This window comes from Spermophilus citellus (assembly GCF_964194105.1).
Source record: "Spermophilus citellus genome assembly, chromosome: 6".
Classification (NCBI taxonomy): Eukaryota; Metazoa; Chordata; class Mammalia; order Rodentia; family Sciuridae; genus Spermophilus; species Spermophilus citellus.
Genome location: NC_138187.1, coordinates 130,190,977 through 130,215,428, shown reverse-complemented (window position 1 = coordinate 130,215,428; position 24,452 = coordinate 130,190,977). Strand labels below are relative to the sequence as shown.

At 41.0% G+C, this 24,452-nt stretch overlaps 1 protein-coding gene across 2 annotated transcripts; it reads right to left on the bottom strand.

Moving 5' to 3' along the window:
- Positions 1-6,097: 6,097 nt before the first annotated feature.
- RAB29 (RAB29, member RAS oncogene family) lies at positions 6,098-15,235 on the bottom strand. 2 transcript variants are annotated; one of them, XM_081299686.1, is made up of 5 exons: positions 14,627-15,235; positions 11,771-11,842; positions 10,867-11,048; positions 9,407-9,528; positions 6,111-9,127 (listed from the first exon to the last, which is right to left on the bottom strand). In XM_081299686.1, exons 1-5 carry the CDS (start codon positions 14,748-14,750, stop codon positions 9,013-9,015), a joined length of 615 nt encoding a protein of 204 aa, XP_081155812.1. In that variant the 5' UTR covers positions 14,751-15,235; the 3' UTR covers positions 6,111-9,012. The 2 variants fall into 2 exon arrangements, with proteins under 2 accessions (XP_081155813.1, XP_081155812.1); XM_081299687.1 differs by lacking the exon at positions 11,771-11,842 and having other exon boundaries at positions 6,098-9,127.
- Positions 15,236-24,452: the final 9,217 nt, after the last annotated feature.

Below are 24,452 nucleotides of genomic sequence, written 5' to 3'. Positions count from 1 at the left end.
AGGGGAAAGTAAGCTTCTAATCTGTTGATCTTAAGATGGAAAATTGACCTCGATTATCCAAGTGGGCCCCAATAGAATCACAAGGCTTCCTTAAAAGTGGAAAAAAGGGTGCAGTGGTGCGTGCCTATAATCCTAGCAGCTGGGGAGGCTGAGGTAGGAGGATCAAGAGTTCAAAGTCAGCCTCAGTAACAGCGAGGTGCTAAGCAACTCAGTGAGACCCTGTCTCTAAATAAATACAAAATTGGGATGGGGATGTGGCTCAGTGGTTGAGTGCCCCTGAGTTCAATCCCTAGTAAAAAAAAAAAAAAAAAAAAAAGTGGAAAAAGGAGGGGCTGGGGGTGATGCCCAGTAAAGAGCGCTTGCCTAGTATGAACAAGGCCCTGGGTTCCATCCCTAGCACAGCAAAAAAGAAAAGAAAAAGGAGCCAAAAAGGCCAGAGTGATAAGAGATGAGAAAAAACGGCTTTGAAGATGAAGAAAGGGGGCCCAGAAGCAAGAAAAGAATGCTTCCCTATAACTAAAAAAATGCTGTCCTGCCCACACCTTGATTTCAGCCCAATGAGACCATGTTGCGCTTATGACATCCAGAATAATTAGGTTTAAAAAAAATGGTGTCCTAATATGACATTTAAAAAGACTAGTATTTATGTATTTTTCAATAAGAAAACAAGATTAAAAAAATCCTTTCACAGGTACTACATCCCTTCACTTGGTACTACAAGATGAAGTCCAAATGCTTTGGCATGGCCTACAAAGATATCCTTTATTTGACCCCACTTCAAATGTGTTTTCTCACCTCTACTCTTGCAATGGCCTGATTGTAAAATGCATATGTTGAAATCTAATCCTCAATGTGACGGTATCTAGATGAGATATTTGAGAGGTGACTATGTCATAAGGATGGAGCCCTCCTGAACGGTATTGGTGCCTTTATGTAAGAGGCCTGAGGGAGCTTGTTTGCCCCTTCTGCCAGTTAGATACAGCAAAATTGGTGTCATCTATGAAGCAAATAGCCTTCACTAGGGCTGGTGTCTTGATCTAGGACTTCCCAGCCTATAACACTGTGAGCAATAAATACATTTCTGATACTCAAAAATTACCAAGTTTAACACTTTGTTATAGCAGCATGCACAGACTAATACAATCCTACTGCCACCTCCCCACTTCCAGCTCCAGCTGTGACGAATATCCGCTTTCCTCTGAGCAAGTTGTGCTGTGCATCACATTTCCCCTGGCTTCATTCCCTTTATTCCACCTGTCTGAAATGCATTTCCTTCCATAGCCCTCCAGTTGGCAGACTCATTACTCAGTTTGACTGTCCTGTCTGTCATAAGGCTTTTCTGATCTCCCCTCTCAAGCTCTACCACTCTTAAGTAGTAAAGACTTGGCACTTTCCACACTGAAGAATTCTTTCCATGTCCCTCTGTTTTCTGATCACCCTTCCGGGACAGGAGCCTTCTCCTCCCCAGCCTTGCATCCTACATACTTAAAGAAATACCTGGCACAAAATGGGCATACCACATGGGCCAAATGAATCACCTAAACAAGCTGCCAATCATCTTTCTAACCTTATTTTTTAAAATATTTTTTGTTTGTAGATGGACATAATACCTTTAATTTTATGTGGTGCTGAGGATTGAACCCAGTGCCTTACACGTGCAAGGTGTGTCCTCTACCACTGAGCCACACCCCAGCCCTAACCTTACTTTTTAAAAATATTTTTTTAGTTGCACATGGACACAATACCTTTATTTTATTTACTTATTTTTATGTAGTGTTGAGGATCGAACCCAGGGCCTCACATGTGCCTTACAGTGCCTCACAAGGCAAGCGCTCCACCACTGAGCCACAACCCCAGCCCCTAACCTTATTTTTAACACAAACTCTTTGGTCCATTGACTACTTTCCAAACTTGCCTAAGCATTTCAAACTCCCTTTCTGCCCAACCTGAAATCTTATCCCACCTTTTTCTCAATCATTATCTATCTCAAATTTACTTTAAGAACTCTTTTTTGACCTCTTTCTTCTTTGGATTTCTAGGGCACAGATCTTATATCTCCTACAATTCCTGCTGCAACCCTAGATACATAAATAGCAGGCAATTAGATGTTTCAAGTATGAAAATGATTGAACAAAAAAAGTCTGCATTAAAAAATTAATGGAAAGCAAATTTACTGAAATAAATTAGAGGTCTTGATTGGGTTGTGGAGCTATGGCCAATTTGGGGGTCTTCCTTCTCATTTCCTTAATGAGCAAGTATAAACATTCTTATCATAAAGGTATTAGAAAATTTATCTACCCACTTAACATATTACTCTTTCCACCACACCGAAATTTGTTAAATGGAAAAACTTCAAGGATGCCACCACCACCAAAACACACACACACACACACACACACACACACACACACAGTGGAAAGCACTGTGATGTAGCAAAGGGCTATTTCTGGAGTTGATTAAAGTTAAAAATCACCATTTTGAGAAAAGTCATTTTTTTTGGCCCCAGTTACCTCATATATTTGTCCTATAAGGTCAATGTGAAATAAAAATTTTCTGTGTGAAGTGCTTAGGAGAGTATGTGGTTTGCAGCAAACACACAGATGAACACAGCTACTGGCAGCAACAGTTGAAAATAGAATGGCTGTTAAAATCCCTGCACTTGCAAATAAGAAAAGTGATATGCGAAATTAAATGACAGTCACTGCACGTGGTGACATATCTTAGTAAGTCGAACCTGTCAATTAAAGATCTTAGGACACGTGTGCACTGCATGCTCTTCAGGGTGCACTCGATTTGGCCCCAAATTTAATCACATGTCACTATTCCACACATAAGCATGTTCTCAAAAGCTATCTTAATACAAACCAAGAGTTTAAAACCCCAAAGGACTCAGTTCTGTTTCTCTAAATGTCTAGGCTTATTTTCTAAAATGGGTTTTCCAGGCCAAACGTTTCCCAGAAACCCAAATGACAGAATGGAGATGGGGAATTAGAAGACATGCAGTTATGTCTTGGCTTTATTACAAATGCAACCAGCTGCCTTTCAGCCAGTCAAATTTTGAGACATTTGTTCCCTCAAATGGAAAATGGGAAGAACTGTTGGCCCTGTTGTTTGAAAGATCGTATGAGAGGCCTATACAGCTTGTAGAGCTGAGGGAAGAGTCCTATACAGAATCAGGTATTGGAATCCAGTGCTTTGGGCACTCATCGGAAAATACCTGTCTCATTGCCTTCCTCTTTCTCTCTGCTTTCTCCTCTTTAATTAGCTCCTTATGAGATGGGCCTCAACTTGAATGTGAATCAAATTCAATTTGTGCAAAGAAAAGTTATCAAAATAGTACCCCTCACTCAGGGAGCCCTGTTAAGAGCATGTGATGGTTCATTTTGTGTCTCAACTTGACTGGGTCACAGGGTGCCCAGATATTTGGTCAAACACTATTCTGGGTGTTTTCTGTGAGAGTATTTTCGATGAGATTAATAAATTAGCAGACCCCGAAAAGCAGACTGACTCCTTAAAGTGGGTGGGCCTCACCCAATCAGTGGAAGACATGAACAGAACATAAAGATGTCTTCTCTCAAGCAAGAGAAAATTCTCCTCCTTAACAGCTGAAACACTAGATCTGCCAGGCTGCTGACCTTCAAGGGGACTCAAACTAGAACCCTTCACTTTGCAAATTTGGACTTGATAGACTCCATTACAGTATGAGCTAATTACTTATAATAAATACATATACACTTACCCATCTATGTACCTCCATTTTTTTTTTTTTTTGGTACCAGTGTGATTGAACTCAGGGGCATTAGACCACTGAGTGATATCCCCAGCCTTACTTTTTTTGGTATTTTATTTAGAGACAGGGTCTCACCGAGTAGTTTAGGGTCTTGCGATTGCTGAGGCTGGCTTTGAACTTGCTATCCTCCTGTCTCAGCCTCTTGAGATACTGGGATTACAGGCATGTGCCACCATGCCTGGCTCTCTCCATATATTGATATCTATATTTTTCTACATATCTCTTTATATATTGATATCTATATCTCTCTACAAATTTTTTTTTGGTGTAGTACTGGGGATAAGACTCAGGGGAACTCTACTACTGAGATGCATTCCTGTCCCTTTTTTATTTTGAGAGAGGGTCTTGCCAAGTTGCTGAGTCTAGCCTGATACTTGTGATCCTGCTGCCTCAGTCTTGCAAGTAGCTGGGATTACGGGTGTGCACCACCAAGTCCAGCTTCTCTATCTCTCTCTCTTTTTCACTTATTGTTTCTATTTCCCTGGAGAACTCTAATACAGATCAATACAATTATTATACTGAACCTCTGCAGATAAAACTTGAGTGGATTCAAATCATGTCTGAAATGCCTTAAAGGAAAGAAAGCAGGATTTTTCTAACAATAAAATCACTTCTAGATATATTCTGCAGTCTGTAGTATTTATGGATAAATCAAAAGCACATGTCGAGTTCTTTCCAACATACATTTCTTTCTAGTGACTTCCTACTTATTTCAACTATGCACCTTTGGGGATTATTTGGCTTTAATAGATTGAGTCACTTACACTGCGGGAGTCTACTCAAACATAGTGAGTTAAGAGGAAGGGAGGGGAAAGGGACACTGAGGTTTGTTTTCTTGGGTAATCTGATTTTACGGAATTATATAGAGATTTTTACTTTCTCTAACCATGGTCTTAGATTATGTCAAATGTGGGCCACTGTCTATAAAATGTTGGCAAGAGAAGTCTCTTGTGAGATGGGACAGTGTCCTGAGGACACAGACACAAATCAACAGAATAAAGTTAATATGGAAATAATAGGAAAAAATAAGGAATCCAATTATAACTTAGCTGGGGAGAATGACTTAGGTAAATCACCCTGGACCAGCTTTGGATCATTACTTTTTAAGTGATAAAAAAGGAATTCATCACCCTATTGCTGAGGGCCATCCCTGCCCTATGATTGCTTTGTCCCTACTTATTGGGTCACTTGCTATTCTGTTCAAAGAACAAAGGTGGGCAGTCACTATCCCACAGTTCTGTTCTCAGCCCTTCCTTGGGTTGCTCAGAACACCCTTTAGGAAATTCTTATGACTATATTATTTGTCAAAGACCAGACAAATGACAAAAGGAAATTTTGACTCAACTATAGAAACATCTCTAGGGAGGGGCTACAAAAATGTCCACGTTCTAAACAATTTTACCAGGAGTGGCATCCAAATGATAGGACCTAGCTATTTTTAGTATAGTCACATTTCCATTCATGTAAATATTTTCTTCCTCCTCCTCCTCACCCCCACCCCATGTTACTGGGAATTAGAAACAGAGCCTTGGTATGCTAGACAAGACTCTATCATTGAATTACATCTCCAGTACTTTTTATCTTTTTCAAAAACTTTTATTTTTATTTTTGGTACCAGGGATTGAACCCAGGGGCACTTTACCACTGAGCTACATCCCCAGCCTTTAAAAAAAAAATGTTTTGAGACAGAGTCTTGCTAAATTGCTTAGGGTCTTGCTAAGCTGCTGAGGCTGGCCTCAAATTTGCAATCCTCTTGCCTCAGCCTCACAAGTTGCTGGGATTACAAACTCCACCACCATGCCTGGCATATCTTTTATTTTGAGACAAGTTTTCTCCAAGTTATCAAGGCAGGACTTGCCTCAGTCTCTCACATAGTTGGGATCACAGGTATGTGCCTTTTCTTTAAGGACAGGGGAATAGAGTAGAATTAGTTATATTTCAGTGCCGCCTTTAATGATTTTTCAGGCCTATAATGTTCACCAGTTGGGAGAAAAAAAAATCCAGAAGGGCTGGCGGGCCAGCCTCCAGCAATGCGCAAAAAGGCAGGCAGATCCTGAGTCAGCAAATGGGAAAAGAAAACATATTTGGCTTTAAAATGGTCCCATCTCCAAGCAGTATTTGGGGCATTAAATCAAGTTCTGAATTGGTACTAAGCAACTGGACCTAAGCATTGGTACTAGCAAATTAATTTCTTTAAAACAGAGGTTATAGCGAGCTCGCCTGGCATGCGTGCGGCCCGGGTTCGATCCACAGCACCACATACCAACAAAGATGTTGTGTCCGCCAAAAACTAAAAATAAATAAATAAATAAATATTTAAAAAAAAAACCAGAGGTTATAAAGATAAAATCTCCAATGCTACAATATTCTTGAACTACTGGTATAAAATAGCACCTTAACAAACTGACATTTAAGGCCATTAACTATTAACCACCATGAATATGAGACCTACTTTCCATTTATTTGTGATCTTGTAAAAATCAGTTTTCTCTAAACAAGTGGAATTTGTTACTCTACTATTATCTTCAGAATCACTGTAATCAAAATATTATCTGATGGGCTGGGGATACGGCACAGTTGATAGAGTGCTTGCCCAGCATGCACAAGGCCCTGGGTTCAATCCTTAGCACCACAAACAAAACAAAACAAAACAACACAAAAAAACTTATCTGAAAATGGTAATACAAAAAAGAACTCCCAGGTCTTAAAATATCAAGCAAATTATAATAACTGACATTAACAAACAAGGAACTGGGCACAGTAGGGACTAGGGCCTGAGGTCCTAGTGACCTGGGAGGCTGAGGTAGGAGGATGCAAGTTTGTAGGTCAGCTTCAGCAACTTAGTCAGGTCTTGTCTCAAAATTTTTTAAAATTATAATATTAAAAAGGGTTAGGAATATGGCTCAATCCCCAGTACCAAAAAACAAAAGAAATGGGCTGGAATGTAGCCTAGAGGTAGGGTACTTGCCTTGCAAGTGGGAGCCCCTGGGTTCAATCTTTACATCGAAAATCAGCAACACATCACTGAAGGCTTGGCCCACTTTGTCCTTCTTTTATTTGGCTCCTGGCCTCTTCCTTGGGACTATGGCTTTGAAAGCCTGTGTATATGAGAATCACCTGGAAAGTAACTGAGCAAACACAAACCTAGGATTCTTGTGTGTGTGTGTGTGTGTGTGTGTGTTGCTGGGGATTGAACCCACTGCTCTGTGCATGAGAGGCAAGCGCTCTACACACTGAACTATATCCCCTGCCCCAAATGCAGAATTCTTTTTTGGGGGGTACTGGGAATTGAATTCAGGGGTGCTTAACCACTGAGCCCACATCCCCAACGCTTTTTTATATTTTATTTAGAGAGAGAGTCTTGCTGAGTTGCTTAGGACCTCAATAAATTGCTGAAGCTGGCTTTGAACTTGTGATCCTCCTGAGCCGCTGGGATTACATGCGTGCACACCATACCTGGCAAACCCAGGATTCTTTACACAGTAAAGACCTGACTCTCAATTTTTACAAAGTTCTCCAGCTGTGGTTTCCAAATCTGGTCATTCAGAATTACCTGGGAAGCTTTGACAAGAACAATGTATTCCCAGGCTGCACCCCTGGAAGTTTGATTTACTAGATTTGAGACTGGGATCCCTAAAATCTTAAAACTTTAAGAAATAAAAAAAAAAAAGTTTCCCAGGTGGTTCTCATGAGCCAGACTTAGGACATTTATTTAAGGTCTACCAAAGAATTTAGGCCCGGATTCACCACGAATATGAATAACCTTGGGTAGATTGTAAATCACCATCCTAGGAAGAATTTAACAAATTAAACCGTCTAGAAGTGATTCAGCACTAAAAACACTGCCCAATTTAGTGCTTAAATTACCTAATGATTTTCTGTCTATCCACTCTCCACCCCCAGGCCAAGGCCTGTACATAATATTTGTCTCCTATGGCTGTGCTAGCCACCCACACTGTTCCTAAAGTTGCTGCAGTGGATTCTGTTCTGTTAATCTCGCCCCTTTTTTCTTCCATTCAGGTGCCCCAAAGCTTTGAGGAACAAGGCCCCTTGAGTATTATCAAGCCAACTGATAATACAGCATCATGCCTCAGAACATCAACCCAGAAAACCCAGAAAATCAATGTGGATTAATTTCTTTGTGGAAAGAAATGCTCTCATTACACAAGGCAGGCAATTTAAAAGCTTGACTATTTTTGAAGCTGAGAGAAAATTAATCATGACTAGAAGTTTCAAAAATAGAGTAACTACAGTTCACCACCAAGAGCCCCCAATCCATAGATGTTCATCCCCCATCTTCTACATCCCAGAATCAGATGTTTAAATTCCATGTCCAAGACAGAAAGAATCTGAAAGCAATTGGCCTATGAGGAATTTAGGAAAAGACAATTGATCTCATTTTTCTCTCAATCATATATCAAGTGGTAAAATAAGGTCAAAAGTAGATGACAATTATTTTTTTATTTTCTGGTACTGGAAATTGAACCTAGGAGCACTCTACTTCTGAGATACATCCCCAGTTCTATTTATTTATTTATTTATTTTGCAGTACTAGGGATGAACCTAAGGGTGCTCTACCACTGAGCTATACCCCAGCCCTCCAGCCCTTCTTATTTTTTGAGACAGGGTCTCACGAAGTTACCCAGGCTGGCCTCAAATACTTTCTTTTCCTTTTTTCTTTCCTTCCTTTTTTTTTGTCCCCCGCCTGTACTGTGATTTGAACCCAGGGCCTTGTGCTAGGTAAGTGCTCTAACCACCAAAATACATCCCCAGTTTTTTTTTATTTTTTTATTTTGAGACAGGGTCTCACTAAATTGCTGAGGTTGGCATCAAACTTGTGATCATCCTGCCTCAGCCTCCCGAGTCTCTGGAGTTTCAGGTGTGCACCACCACACCTGGCAGAGAATTAAGACTTTGAAAACACAGATGCTGATTTCTAATTCTTCCCACAAAGTTCCAGATCACAAATTGAGGGATGAAGTGATCATTCTTTCACAGAAGTCACTGACTGGGCCACATGAGCTGGCAGCAAGTCAGAGCCAATATCCAGGAGATGCCGAAATACACATGGGTCCCAGGGGTCTTTTTAAGCCACAATGGCCCTTCTTACTGGATAGCTGGCAGGAGACAGTTCGAATATTCTTAATGAAATTGCTGGGTGGGCCCAATGGGAGTAAATGGAAAGGCCTTCTAGAACTGGGATAGAAACAAGTCAAATCGTACTAGCAGCAGGCCCAGCTGGAAGAGGACTTGGTTTGTAGATTGATGTAGTTCCCTTGGGTAGACAAAGACATACTGTCTTCTTTGGAATTGCTCATCATCTTTTCAATGAGGACTCTACAAATAAAGAAATGAAAAATCCTGAGCAAATGGATGGAGCAAAAAGAGATACAGCAGGCAGATTCATAAGCAGATGACATTCTATAAAGCTATAGGTTTAAAAGCTCTTGGTCCCCAGTCATTATGGGAAAGAAGACAGTATTCCCGATGTTCAGGAGTTGGCATTCCAATGATTCAGTCTTGCTTCATCAGAAGCAAGAAAAGATGGTACACAGGGCAACGGTACATGATGGGTAAATCTCTGTGCCTGTCCCCAGGTCAGCATGAACTACTCACCTCATGGCTTCATTAATATTTTTGTTCTCCTTGACTGATGTTTCTGTCCAACCTGTGAAACCATTCTCTTTACTGAACCGGTCAATCTGGTCCCGGCTTACTGCCCAAGGGGACAGATCACACTGACAAAGAAAAATACGTAAAATGCAACACCATAAACTTCCTAGGAAGAGAAACATGTCTCAGATACCTGTAGGCTTAAAACAATTCTCTACCACTGGCTAAGAACATCAGTATCTAAACTCTACAGTCAACATTCTTCCCAAAGAAAGTCACATTCTCTGTGGGGGGAAGAAAGGGGGAATGGGAATGGAAAAGACAGTAGAATGAATGGGACATAACTTTCCAATGTTCATATATGAATTTGTGACCAGTGCAACTCCACATCACGTTCAACCACAAGAATGGGAAGTTATACTCCATGTATGTACAATATGTCAAAATATATTCTACTATCATGTACAACTAAAAAGAACAAATAAAAATTTAAAAAGGTGAGTTAAATGGGAAAATAAATAAATAAATACATGCATACATACACTGGATCAGAAATACATGTAAAACAGCTGTAGTTTAATTGCTAAAATGTAGAAACAACCAAGTAGTTGATGTATACTAGAATGGATAAATTTTCTTTTTATTTGTTCTAATTAGTTACCTATGATAGCAGAATGCCTTTTGGCATATCATAAATAATTGGAGTAAAACTTCTTATTCTTCCGATTGTACATGATGTAGCATTACACAGGTCATGTAATCATATTTGCATATAGAGTACTAATATCTGATTCATTCCACTATCAAAGAACACATAAATTTTCATTAATATAATGAAATGTTATAGAGCAATGAAAATGTGCAAAACCTTCATATTTTAGCCGTAGATGGACACAATACCTTTTTTAAAAAAATACTTATTTTTTAGTTATAGTTGGGCACAATACCTTTATTTCAATAAAAAAAAACTTTTGCTGCATGAAACAATATGGGTGAATCCTACAAATGTATGTGACATTGAGCAAAAGAAGAGACACAGCAAACTGTGAGCCATATGATTCCTTCTGTGTAAGGTTCAAAGAGGCAAAATCAACGTATTACATTAGTAATTAGGATGAGGTCACCTTTGAGGAAAGGGAGAATAGTGGTTAGGAAAGATCACCAGGAAGTTTCCTGTGTTATTTTCATGTTTTATTTATCACTTCAAATGCAGATGAATAGACATATTCATCAAATGTCTACATTTCAATTTGTTTAACTTTTTGTAAATTATAAGATCTAATATTTTTTTAACAAAAAAGAAAGAAAGAAAGAAAGTCACATTCTCTACACCTCTTCAAAGGAAGTAGAGAAGATCTTGCTAACTCGAAAAGGGGAAACAGAGGCTCACTATCACAGAGCATTCTTAGATCCACTTTCTGACCACAGAGGCCAGGGGTCATTTTCTTAGATTGGCCATGTACCTTGTTGGCCAAGAGCAGACAGGGCAGAGGTTCCCCATTGGGCAGTGTGATCTTGCTGTCCAGGTCCTGTTTCCACCTCTGGCTGTTGCTGAAGGTAGTGGCATTGGTAACATCAAACATAACAACACAGGCGGAGGCATCTCGATAGTATAGTCGTGTCATGGATGTGAAACGCTCCTGCCCTGGGGAGAAGAGAAGTTCATGAGAAGGTGACCCTGACAACCACTTTCAGTGTCCTCTGATGCCCTGCCTGTCCTTCCTTCACTGTGGGCCAGAGCAGTTTGCATATAGGTGGTAGAGGACTCCTGGTTTTCTATCTTGGATTTTCTATCCTTATTAAGCCCAATTATCTCCAAGGCAGATTCTGCACTCTGATTGCTCTAAGTCCAAATCCCTGCCCTGCCATTTGTTATCTATGTGACTTTGAGCAAATCAGACTCAGTACTTCAGATTTCTCATCTGTAAAGTGAAGATAAAAGCTTTTATGATAGGACTATTAGAATTAATGAATCAGTAAATTTGAAATACTCAGAAGAATGGTAGCACATAATACAGATTCACTATTATTATTGTCTATTTTCTGGGGATCTTGTTTCTATGGTCAGCTGAAAACCTACAAAAAGCACCCACCTTCTGCTACGGAAGCATCTACCTAGGGTCTGGACAATCCACCATCTCACAAACCCTTCCATACAGATTGCTTTTCATTTATTCAGGACAAAACATCTAAAAAACATCTGCAAAAGTTCTATCTCCTCATTCCATGTATCCTCAAAGCAGCTCAATCATTCCAGCTTCAGAAGAAAAAAAAAATTCTGATTTTTGCTGCTCCACTTTTTTTCTGAGATCTTGTTGCTTAAACCAATATTTCTTCCCTTGTTCCTCTCTGGCCTTCCCAGTTTACCTGCAATATCCCACAGCTGGAGCCGTACCATCTCGGTGTCAGACCACTGGAGAACCTTCAGAGCAAAATCCACTGAAAAGATAAGTTTATTATACTTTAATAAAATTTACCTTTAAAAAAATCCAGGGATAGATAGGCCAGGCACAGTGAGTGATGCACACCTGTAATCCCAGTGACTTGGGAGGCTGAGGCAGGAGGATCACAAGTTCAAGGATAGCCTCCGCAACTTAGTAAGGCCCTAAGCAATTTAGGGGGACCCTGTCTCAAAATTAAAAAAAAAAAAGAAAAACAAAGGGCTATAAATGTGGCTAAGTACCCCTTGGTATAACTCCTAGTACAGAAAAAAAAAAAAAAACACTCAGATCACATATGCAGTTACAACTCAAGGGGCATGCAACTCTAATCCCATTTATGTATGTGTAAGCCTTGAATGGGCTGAGATGAGCCTGCACTTGTACATTAAGTGTGGGACAGATAATTCATATTCTCCAAAGAGATCTCCAGCTATTCTTCTCCTGTCAAGCCAATTTATTTGCTACTACTTGTCTCCAAGGCTGAGGTCAGGTAGTGACAGTGATTATGAATTCAAGTATTCTCAAATTAAACAGTTTCAGGAGATTTAGGGGATTTTCTCAGGGAGGAGTGTTGGGGGTGGGGAATGGAGGAAATGAGATGAACACGGTCCCATTTCTACTATCCACATTCAATTTCACTGTTGGTTTCTAATTAAATTGTATTATGAAAAAAATCACCCTGGGGAATTCTACATCCATAAGGCTGTAGGTGAGAACATGATATATGAAGAAGGTCCCCAAGGATTCCTAAGAAGAGGGCACTACGTAGATGATGCTTAAGAGTTATGCCGACAGGGCTCAGGTTGTAGCTCCGTGCTGGAGCACTTGCCTAGCATGTGTGAGGTACTGGGTTCGATCCTCAGCACCACATAAAAATAAATAAATAAAATAAAGTACTGTGTCCATCTGCAACTAAAAATATTTTTAAAAAACAGTTATGCTGAAACCCTACCAAATCTGGAGATACTGAGACTCTGAGAATTAAGGATGAACATGTATGGAGTAGGGGAAGCTTTTTTTTCCCCTTCATATTTTAGCTGTAGATGGACATAATACATTTTTTAAAAAAATGTTTATTTTTTAGTTGTAGTTGGGCACAATCCCTTTATTTCACTTATTTATTTTTATGTGGTGCTGAGGATCGAACCCAGGGTCTCGCACATGTGAGGCGAGTGAGCACTTTATTGCTGAGCCACAACCCCAGCCCTGGACACAATACCTTTATTTTATTTGTTTATTTTGATGTGGTGCCTCACACATGTGCTCTACCACTGAGCCACAACCCTGGCCCCAGGGGGAAGTTTTTAATAAGGAAATAGAATAATTCCTGAGGTTGGCAAATATATTCTTCCACATCTGTGACAGAAATAAAAGCCAGATCCAATTATATTATTTACTAAGAAAAAACTAGAACAGTTCATAAAGATGAATAAGCAGAACATTTTAACCCAAATCTATGAAATAAGGTCCCTCATGTTATTTAGGAGTAAGGGGGCAGAGTGGTAAGGATATAGTCTGAAATTTAAACAATTCTGCTGGAGATATGTATACACACACACACACACACACACACACATTTCTTTTTGGACAGGGTTTTTGCTAAATTTGCCCAAGCTAACAATGAACTTGTCATCCTTCAGACTCAGCCTCCTGAGTGTCTGGGATTGCAGGCATGTGCCCAGCTGCTGGATTTTCTTAAGGAGGATATTTTAATTGCAAACTAGATGGTTATTAATTAAAAAGAAAAAAAATCACATGAACCCCAGGACACATTTTCAAAATTTACATTAGCACAAGTTTTTTTTCCTCAACAAAGTTCTTGTGTGTGTTACTGGGGACTGAACCCAAGGACTTGCCCATGCTAGGCAAGTGCTCTACCACTGAGCTACATCTTCAGTCCAAAAAAAATACTTTAAGAGATAAGTTTTTGAGTTACTCTTTTCCATCACCAGCTCTTCTTAGTTAAATATCTTCTAATGAACAAAAAGACATGTCTACCTCTAGAAAAAAACAAACTGCTCAGCTGATTCCAAAAGGCCACTCTTTAGTGAATTAACTCTTTAGTGTTCCCTCTCTTCCTCAGTTTGAGAGGAAAAGGAGTGGGAATATAGGTCAGAGAACTGATATATTTTACATTCTTTGGAGAATTTCTCACATTCTTTGAAGAATCCCTAGGTTACCTTCACTCAAGCGATCAATGGACAGAAGGCAGAGCTTATTGGCTCCGATGGGCATTTGACAGTGTGGCAGACGGCGGAGGCTCTTTGGGTCCCAGTGCTGGCCCAATCCTTGGGTCCTTCAGACCAGTTGGCCCCCTAAATTCCCTTGTCTCGGCCATGTTAAATCCTCTCTACTCCTTCTTCAACAGCTGTCTGTAACCTCCCGTGAGAAGCTGGGCAAAGACCCCGCTGGCACCTAACCGGCCCTACAGAGGGTCTCAGCTGCCTCTGCTCTTCAGAGACTGGCCCTGGACTGCTTGAACGCTGCAGGAGTTCGCAGTTGGCCATTGGTATACAGCAATTGCTCACTTGGACTCTCCCTTCCCCATTTTTCATCTTTACACCTTTGCCCTCTTTCCAGGCAGGCGATTCCGACTGGGAAAACCTGGCTGGGGAGATCCAAGAGAGGCATGCAAACCAAACTTTACTCCCTCGAGGATCCCAGACACCTACTTCCTGACCCCCAACAAGGATCCACGGGCACCACGCACCCGACGTGGTCCCCATTTCGGGTTCCAGTTGGGGCCCGGGTCCTGCCCGCCCCTCCCCCGGAGACGTCTCACCTCCCACGGTGGATTTGTAGTGTTTGCTGAAGCTGTCCTGGGAATATCGCTGGACCAGCGACGTCTTGCCCACTGCGGCGTCCCCCACCACCAGCACTTTGAACAGGTGATCTCGGCTGCCCATGGCCAGCAGGGCGTGCGTTTTCGGGAAGTGGGAAATCGCCTATTTTAATCCGTTTGGCTTTGAGCCCGCTTCAAACTAAAGTGAGGCATTCTCAGACCCCAGTCCTTTTAAGCTGCTCTGACGAGAAAGCAGAAAAGGAAACTTTGTGCTAAACCTAAGTGCGCTTCCTCCCCGTGCGGCCGCAGCCTGGGTGGGGCGCAGGGCGCCAGCTCCAGCTCCGCGGTTTGCACCTTCTCACCAGCCCGACCCGGCTGCCGAGAAATCGGACCGGCACCACCCAGCCAAACCCACCCGGATTTCCCCCGAGAGGTTCCAGCCAGTGCCGGGACGCGGGCCAGCTTATTATACGGCTAGGGACAGACGATGGGTGGCCTCCCCTCACTGAACACAACAAATTACAGACTAGGCGCAGCCCACACCTAGATACCCTAGACCCGGTCCTGCCCCGGCCGAGAGGTGCCTCTGGCCTTCCTACGTAAGTGTCACGTGCGGGCCTTCCCAGAGCACTACATTTCCCACTACACTTCGCGGAGAAGAGACCTAGCCGAATGCGTAGACTTGACGCCAGGCCTCCTGGGAAATGTAGTTTCTTCACTATTTTTGTTTAGGGAAAACCACTAAATTCGAAGGCTCTCAAAACTCCTTCAACCTTCTGGAATCCTGTTTTAAAACAATTGTAGGTCAGTAAAGATCCCTTCAGAGATTTATTCGACACGATCTCACCTATCTAAATCTAAATCCAGATATTTTTCTCATATCTTTAAACATTTTATGGAGTTAAGATTAAAATTTTAAAAAAAATTAAAATTTATTCCATTAATAAAAGTCCAAACTGACACTGGGATTGGTGGCACACACCTGTAATAATGGCTCTTTGGGAGGTGGAGGCAGGAGGATCGCAATTTCGAGGTCAGCCTCTGAAACTTAGAGAGACCCTGTCTCAAAAAATTTAAAAAGCCTGGGAATGAGGCTGGGGATGTAGCTCAGTGGCCGAGTGTTTGCCTAGCATGTGTGAGGCACTGGGTTCGATCCTCAGCACCACATAAAAATAAACAAATAAAATAAAGGCATTCTGTCTATCTGCAACTACAAAAAAAAAAAAAAAAAAAAAAAAAAAAAAAGGTTGGGAATGTAGCTCAGTGGTAGAGCGCTTCTGGGTTCAACCCCCAGTATTGCAACAAACAGAAAACACCCAAGCCTCATCCATTCTGCTCCCAAAGAAGTTCATTTCTTGTTCCTTCGAATAGAAAGACAAGTCTAGAACCTTGTGAACATGGTCTCATATTTTCCGTATCACACTACGCCAGGCAAATGCAGGAAAACTTGACCCATGAGACTAACCATTAGGAAAACTCATGCTAAAAGTTACAACACTTAATAACTAGCCATAGCAATAAAGATCAACAAAAACAAGAGACAGTTCCTCATTCACACTTTCACAATCCCTATAGCAGTATATACTCATATATCATTCTAGTTGAAAGCCAATTTGAGTATACTTCTCCATTTGTTGCTGCTATTGCTCCTGCATAATAATAAAACTACAATTGGGCAAATAATTTTAAGTTTTCAGCCTGTAGTTTTTCTGACTTGCCTGACCTTTAATGAGACATGAGTTTCACCACAAGCAAAATGAGATCCACTTTTAGTGCTTTTCCGGGGAATAGAGGAAGAGAATCTTCATGCTGTGGTATGACAGCCCAGGGCCTGACACCATGAAATTCTACCCAGGACTCCTGATAGAGAGGCTTATAGTCTTTGAGGAAAGAATTTTGCATAGTGTGCAACATATTTAGTTCAAAATGTTTGTTACCGAGGTACATAAAGTTTAGTTCAGCTACTCATCTTTTTTTTTTTTAATATTTTTTAGTTGTCAATGGATCTTTATTTATTTATATGTGGTGCTGAGAATTGAACCCTGTGCCTCACACATGACAGGCAAGTGCTCTACAACTGAGCTACGTCCCCATCCCCTCAGCTACTCATCTTTAAGGATCCAGTCTTCTTAGTTCCTGTTTGCTCTGACATAGTTGACCACACCTTGGCAAGTATTTCCCACATAACTTTTGTGATGCTAGTTTTTCTTCTTCATCCTACTTCTCTGATGATCAACATTTTTAAAATTATTTTTTAAGTCTGATTTTTTTTAAAAGAGAGAGAGAATTTTTTAATATTTATTTTTTAGTTTCCGGAGGACACAACATCTTTATTTGTATGTGGTACTGAGGATCGAACCCAGCGCCGCACGCATGCCAGTCAAGTGCGCTACCGCTTGAGCCACATCCCCAGCCCTCAACATTTTAGTTTTAGGTGGACACAATTTCTTTCTTCCTTCCTTCCTTCCTTCCTTCCTTCCTTCCTTCCTTCCTTCCTTCCTTCCTTCCTTCCTTCCTTCTTTCCTCCCTCCTTCCTTCTTTCTTTCTTTCCTCCCTCCCTCCCTCCCTCTTTCTTTCTTTCTTTCTTTCCTCCCTCCTTCCTTCTTTTCTTTTCTTTTCTTTTCTTTTCTTTTCTTTTCTTTTCTTTTCTTTTCTTTTCTTTTCTTTTCTTTCTTCACTGAGGATCAAACCCAGTGCCTCACACATGCTAGGCAAGCACTACCACTGAGCCACAACCCTATCCCCTGATGATCAACTTTTAATTTCTGGTTTCTTTCCATCCATCTTCCTTTTTGGAGGGATGTCCTTCACATACCAAAGCTGGAGAACAGCCTTCATCATCAAAGATGGGTAATTGGGGCTGCAGTAAACCTGAATAAACAAATTCTCAAGTAAACCTTGTCTTCCACTAGCTTCTACCTCACCTGTATAGATTCTCTTAGTAGAAATCCTAGAATTTACTACTCTAAACCAGATATCCACCTGTCCTGTAATTCCTTTACAAATACATTGTTCTTTGTCTAAAAAGTATTAAAGCATCACGATTTAGTCATTTCTTTGGACTTCACTCTCTTTAAAGATCATTATGTACATGTAAATTTAATAAAACTTTTATGCTTTCTTTTGTTGATCGGGTCTTATGTAAATTAGGTTCCTAGATCAAAGAAGCTACATACAAAGGGGTGGTAGAGTGGATGTCTCTGTCCCCTATATTGGATTATTGCAGTTACATATTCATTGGTCTTTCTGATTCTAGTTTTTTCTCTTTAATTCATCCTATACAACCTGGCCTAAAACACCATTGTTTGTTTCTTCATTGTCAACCAATTGTCTTCCCTACACTGGCTAATCTCCCTGTGAGAGACTGGCCAGGTGTTCAGAGCTTTCTGTACACCTGCTTGCCTCCTCCACTAACCAACTTTATCTCACCTGATCGTAAATGGGAATTTTCCTCTTTCTACAAAATGAGGGCCCTTATACTCTTTAAAAACTCAGTTTCAGTTTTTATTTTGTATCTTTGTTTAGGATGCTTCACTCATCAAATACTCTTCAGGTTTAGCTGAATGCAGTGGCACATGCCTATAATCTGAGCTACTTGGGAGGCTGAGGCATCAGGATTGTAAGTTCAAGGGTAGCCTTGGCAAAATAATGAGACTCTGTCTTAAATCAAACAATAAAAAGGGCTGGGGATGTGGCTCAGTGGTAGAAGGCCAGTGGACTCAATCCTCAATATTGAAAAAAAAAAAAAAACCCAAACCAAAAAAACTCTTAAGGTTTCTTTCCACACATCTAAATCTTACCACAACTGAAATTCTCAAATGTTAGCATGCACGAGGATCATCTGAGGGTGCTTTGTAAATATGGATATTCTGATTCTGTAGGGCTGGGGTAGGGCCCAGAGGAACCTGTTTTGGGCAAGTACTCATGTGATTTTCAGTTCAGACTCTGTGCTGAGAAATGGTACTTCAAGGCCTGACTTCAACATCAACTAATTTTTGAATATTTTCCTTATTATGTCAGCTATTATTCATCACCTGTGGCATTTACATTCTATTTGACTTTTGGTCACCTAATTATGTGACCAATTTATAATTATTTACCTTATAAATAACTCTCATGTTGCAAAGTAAACAGAGACTTCAACATTTTGGCTTTGATCCTGGTAATCTGTGAAAAGAGCTACCATTTTTCCAAATCAGAACCGTAGGGAGACAAGACTTCGGAGGGAAGATTGGCAAGTCTCAGTCCCTCCCCTAAATCACAGAGTTTCCACCAAAGGAGTAATTTTATCACTTTTTTTGGTGGAGGTGGGAAGTGCATTTCTTCCATACTAAGTTGCAATTCTTTTTTTTTTCTTTTTTTAATGTTTATTTTTTAGTTCTGGGCAGACACAACATCTTTGTTTATATGCGGTGCTGAGGATCGAACCCGGGCCGCACGCATGCCAGGCGAGCACGCTACCGCTTGAGCCACATCCCCAGCCCACTAAGTTGCAATTCTGATGGTGATTTCTCAGAGAGACAGTTGTAAATAAGAGAGGGAAAAAACTGTGAAGTGCCAAACAACTGCTTTGCATGTGTATGTTTGGAACACCGTGTTTTGGAAGCTATGCCTTGCTCTCTTGCTATCATGCTTTTGATGGGTGTCTGTACCTCTCATTTTATGCTTCCCACTTTTTAAAAAAAAATTTAAACACATAGAAAAGTTAAAAGAGGAGTACAATGTGTACCAGTACGCCCTCCACTGTTTTACCAATTACTAACATTTTGTGACATCATACCTCTCTTTATGTATGCGTTGAACCATTTGAAAGAGAATAGCAACACTCCAGCCTTGAATACTGTAGCATCCAGTTCCTAAAAATGAAATACTCCTACAAAACCAAAACATTATAATCACACCTAAGAAAATTACCCTTAGTTCTATAATGTCAACTGAGTAATTTACATTTATATGTCTTGTCATGGTTTGGATGTGAGGCGTCCCCCAAAAGCTCAAGTGTGAGACATTGCATGAGGTTCAGAGGAGAAATGATTGGGTTGTGAGAGCCCTAACCCAATCAGTGAATTAATCCCCTGATAGGGATTAACTAACTGGGTGGTAACTGAAGGCTGGTAGACTGTGGCTGGAGAAGGCGGGCATTGGCTGGAGAAGGCGGGCATTGGGGTATGTCTTTGGGGTATGGATTTTGTATGGTGAGCGGAGTCTTTCTCTCTGCTCTCTGATCATCAAGTGAGCTGCTTCCTTCCACCACATTCTTCCCCCACAGTGTTCAGCCTCACCTAGAGCCTTGAGGCATGGAGCCAGATTTCTATGGATGAAGACCTCTGAAACCATGAGCCCCCAAATAAAATTTTCCTCCTCTACAATTGTGCTGGTCAGGTCTTTAAGTCAGAGCAGCGAAAAAAGCTGACTAAAACATTTAACTATGGTCTCCAAATATTTTTCTCTTGTTTCTCTTCCACCACGGATCCAGAATGCAATCATGGCCCATGCATAACATTTGGTTTTTCTATTTCTTTCAGTCTCTTTGAACCTAGGATTATGCTGTCTCTAATATATAGGACCTTGTAGCCATGTGGAATTACATTTACACTAATTAAAATTAAATATATTAAAAAACCAATTCATTAGTCTCTAGCCACATTTCTGTGTGCAATAGCCACATTGGGCTAGTGGTTCCTATTGAGACTGCATAGATGTGTGCTAGTTCTATCACTCCAAAAGGTCTATTGGACAATACCAGTCTATACCACTCATCAGCCTTTTTGTTTGTTTGCTTTTTATAACATTGACTCTCTTTTTAAAGACTCCAGGCCAGTTTTGTAGAAAGTCTGACATTCTGGCTAGGTTGTGGTGGCGTACACCTATAATCCTAGCTACTCTAGAGGGCAAGGTAGGAGGATGGCAAGTTCCAAGCCAGCCTGGGCAACAGAGGGAGATCCTGACTCAAAATAATTTTTAAAAAGGTCTGGATGTAGCTCAGTGGTAGAGCACTCACCTAGCATGTGCGTACATGAGACACTGGGCTCAAACGTGCACTTAAAAAAAAGCCAAACCTCACATTCTGTATCATCTGTTTCCTCAAGATTAGAAAAAATAGGAAAAACTTTTTTTTTCATAGAGAACATGATGCGTACCTTAGTATGTCAGTAATGTCAGGTGATGCCTATTACAATGAATTCAACAAATATTTGCATAAAGGAAATGGTGTCAGGCAGTCTCCTAAGGGCTTGGAAACTTGACTTCAAATCATTTATATAAGGTTCAGAGCCTGGGGATCCACCAATGTCCTATGAACAGAGTGGAAAAATGCTTTGAAATATGAAGTGGAGACCCAGGGGACCTGGTGAGTGGCCCTGCAGCACAGAGGAGAGGGATAGACCTACAGAAGGGTCAGGTGGTGATGTTACAGCTGTCCCTCAGCTCCATGCTGCAGACTCCCTTCAGTGATCACAGCATTTGGTGACTGCTGAGGATCCTGGAAGGCAGCTTGGTGAAATGCCCCCGGGGCCCAGCTAAGCATTCAGGGGGAAAGCTGTGTGTCAAGGTGCCAACTCTCTCTGGAGAATTCAAAGGGCAACCTGCCGATCACTCCTCTATCCAAGTTTGTGCCCAAGTCTAGGGCTACTTTTGATCCTGGGAGGGTCTAGGCAAAACACCAAATTATAGTTTTTACTGCTTTTGTTGCCATATTTGGCTCCTTGTGTGGACACCTTCCAAACAAAGGCCAGGGAAAGAAGAAGGAAAGGAGCAGAAGCTAGAGAGAAGTTTGGTTTAAAGAGCTGCATGTGTGGTCCCAGCTCTCAGTGTAGCATCTGTCAAAGGAAGAAGCTGGAAGAATTCTATTGAGTTTCCTATGTCCTTCAAACTCCCTAGGACACAAGGAAGCAGAGGTTATCGTTCCTGTGGGTCATACATAGTTGCCCACTGATAACTTCCCTCCCCAGGCACTTAGAAATATTAAGCGAGGACACTGACAGAAAGTATAAATATATCTAAAGAAGGGGTGTTGATCTGGGAAGTTAGTGAGCCTGAAGGCAGAGAGAGTCTGCAAAAATCGCATCTTAGGGCTCTGTCTGGTAGAGGGACTACAGTATTCAGGAATAGCTGGCCCTCTGTTAGGTGTCCCTATTAAAGAGACTCAAAAGCCAACAAAAAGACTTTGGAGTTTCAAAACTAATTTCTCTGTTGGAATTCCAGACTTCCCAGGTACCTTCCGGTCATTTGCCTTCCTTGTAGCTTGGGAACAGGTGTGGCTGGAAGGCTGATATGTCTGTCTTACCCACTGACCAACTGGCATCTGAGCTTTTGCACAGGCCTCTATGAGTTTGTGGGTCTGAGTCAGCCTCCCTGCTTGAGATGATTTCTATAGGGACCAGGTTTCTGAGTCTCAGAGCATAGGCCAGGCTCAGAGTCACGGTGCATGTACCCAGTGGGGATCTCTCTGTGAAGCTGGCTGGTGCTCCACTCTGCAGAGCTGTGTCCCACTTCAACTACCTTCCCATCATGGATGAATAAAACCCAGGCTTAGCTGGCATGGTAGCACATGCCTGTAACCCTAGAGGCTCAGGTATCTGAGGTCCCAAACAAAACAAAACAAAATCCAAAAAATTAACAAACCCAGGGTAGCACAGGGTCTACCAACTTCTTCACTCAACAGTTCCTTCACATTATCCTACACTGTGTATTGTGAACATTTCTCTTCTTACTCTGATAATTCAACCAATTCAACCCACATTATGTCATCATTATAATAAAAGTATCTATTCATCAAATCTTCTGTGTGCCCAACCACCCCACAGAGAAAGCATGAAAGCTTTCGCTGTGTGTCTACCTCTCATTATTACTATGTTTTAAAATGAAGCTGTGTGTGGGAACTTCAGGAGACATCCCAAGAGAAGAGTTTGCCATCCTCCATGTGCTTTCCAGGTTTTCTCATTCTGAAAGTGGACAACATGATCCTTACTTTCTGAAGGAAAAAGAGGAAGAATATGGTCCTGACTGGAGAAGGCAGCCTGGCAGTTGTATCTAGTTGGAGGAGGAGGAGAATTCTGGGTAGACCCTGGTGTATTGCAGTAGATTCTGGCTGCCAGTCTTGACCCAGATACAGAAAGATGATAACCTAGGTGCTAAGCCCTTAAAGCATGCTCCCTATTTGTTCACTTCCTCTACCTCACATTTGAACATAACGCAAAAGAAACCGAACTGTGGGTAGATGCATGATGGTTTGTTCTGTCTTCCACAGCATGGGAGTAGAGGGAGAAAGAAGAGTGGCTACACTTAGCTTGGGAGTGGGAACTCCAAGAGTACCTCAGGCTGTAGTGACAACTCCCTCCATCTTTCCGAACCTGTATAGAAGGGTAGTTTGGTTTTTGGCCTGCCACTCAGGAGATCATAGTTAATGTTTTGTTTTGTTTATTTGTTTGGTTTTGGGTCCAGGGATTGAACCCAAAGGTGCTTTACTACTGAGCCACATCCCTGGCCCTTTTTTAATTTTTTTAATTTTGAGACAGGATCTTTCTAAGTTGCTTAGGACCTCACTAAGTTGCTGAGGCTGGCTTTGAACTTGTGATCCTGCTGCCTCAGTTTCCTGAGCCGCTACAATTACAGGCATGCACCACAGCGCCTGGCTAATGTTCTGTTTTTGACACTTTGGGAAGGTCAGTTATTTCTTAAAGCTTTAGTTTCTCTTTTGTTGGATTTCTAAGAAGCAAACACTTCATTTCTGCATATTCTGTGAGGTAGTCAGCACCTTAGGAAATATGCTTGAAGTAATGCACGTGACAGTTGGGTTAGACTCAAGGACAGATTAAACACGTGAGTGTCTCAGATCATTTCCTCTACCTCACATTTGAACATAATGCAAAATATTTGTTCAAAATAAGGAATTTATACCATATGAATATGATGCAGCCTGACCTAACTCTCAACTTATTTTTCACTTAACTTTTTAAAAATGCCACCAACAGCTAGTCATCAATCATCCACATTTAACTAAGTGTGAATATAGCCAGAGTCTTTCAAATTATATTTAAGAATTCTTTTCTGGTTGGCCAAACTATCTTCACTTTTCTGCAATTTCTGTTTTCTTTCTAGTGCTTAAAACAAAACAAAACTTTGAAGTCAGACATTTCCTTGGGAGCCAAATTAGATTTTTTTTTTTAAACCCAGGGCCTTATACATTGGAGGCAAGCACTCTACCAACTGAGATATAGCCTCAGTCCTTAAGATTTATATTTAGATAATAAAATACAGCTCAGTGAAAGCACTGTACTGTGCATTATTCAGTTTCTGAGTTTTAGGGGAAGGAGACAACTAACTTCTGGACACTGTCAATTATGTTGCAAAAATATCATCAGTGAAAGGCTGGTGCCTGGGAGGTGTGTTTTAAAATGTCCATTGGAAGAGACTATTTCAGTGGACAATTAACATTTTGAAGTAATGTAAGGTGTCTCGAAAGCAAACCTGAGATAGGAGGCACCATATTTTTTATTATTTCTGCTGTTTAGTGTTCCTTTTAAAGCTGTACCTGGCCAGTCATCTCATCTGACTCCAAGCAAAGTAGGAAAACAATGGGTTGAGAGATCTGGGTGTGAATATAAGACTTTGGGCAAGATAGTTAACCTCTGAGCCTCAGTTTCTCCCTTATAAAATGGTGATAATAATCTATTTTGAAGTTATTATAGATAATATTGAAGTTGTAAATAAGGCTAATATTATTTAAAAGCATGTTATATACCATAATATAGTCTATTGTAAAACATGATATAAATAATTAACAGGCAATTATCCTTTCTCCCTAACCTTAATAGCCTTTTAACAG

What these genes read in the sequence shown, in the direction of transcription:
- RAB29 (XM_081299686.1), bottom strand. Translation starts at nt 14,750, where the DNA reads ATGGGCAGCCGAGATCACCTGTTCAAAGTGCTGGTGGTGGGGGACGCC. An exon ending in CCAGCTGTGGGATATTGCAG is followed by an intron (nt 11,049 to 11,770) that starts GTAAACTGGGAA and finishes TCTTCTCCCCAG; the next exon opens with GGCAGGAGCGTTTCACATCC. An exon ending in GTCTGCTCTTGGCCAACAAG is followed by an intron (nt 9,529 to 10,866) that starts GTACATGGCCAA and finishes TTTCTTTGTCAG; the next exon opens with TGTGATCTGTCCCCTTGGGC.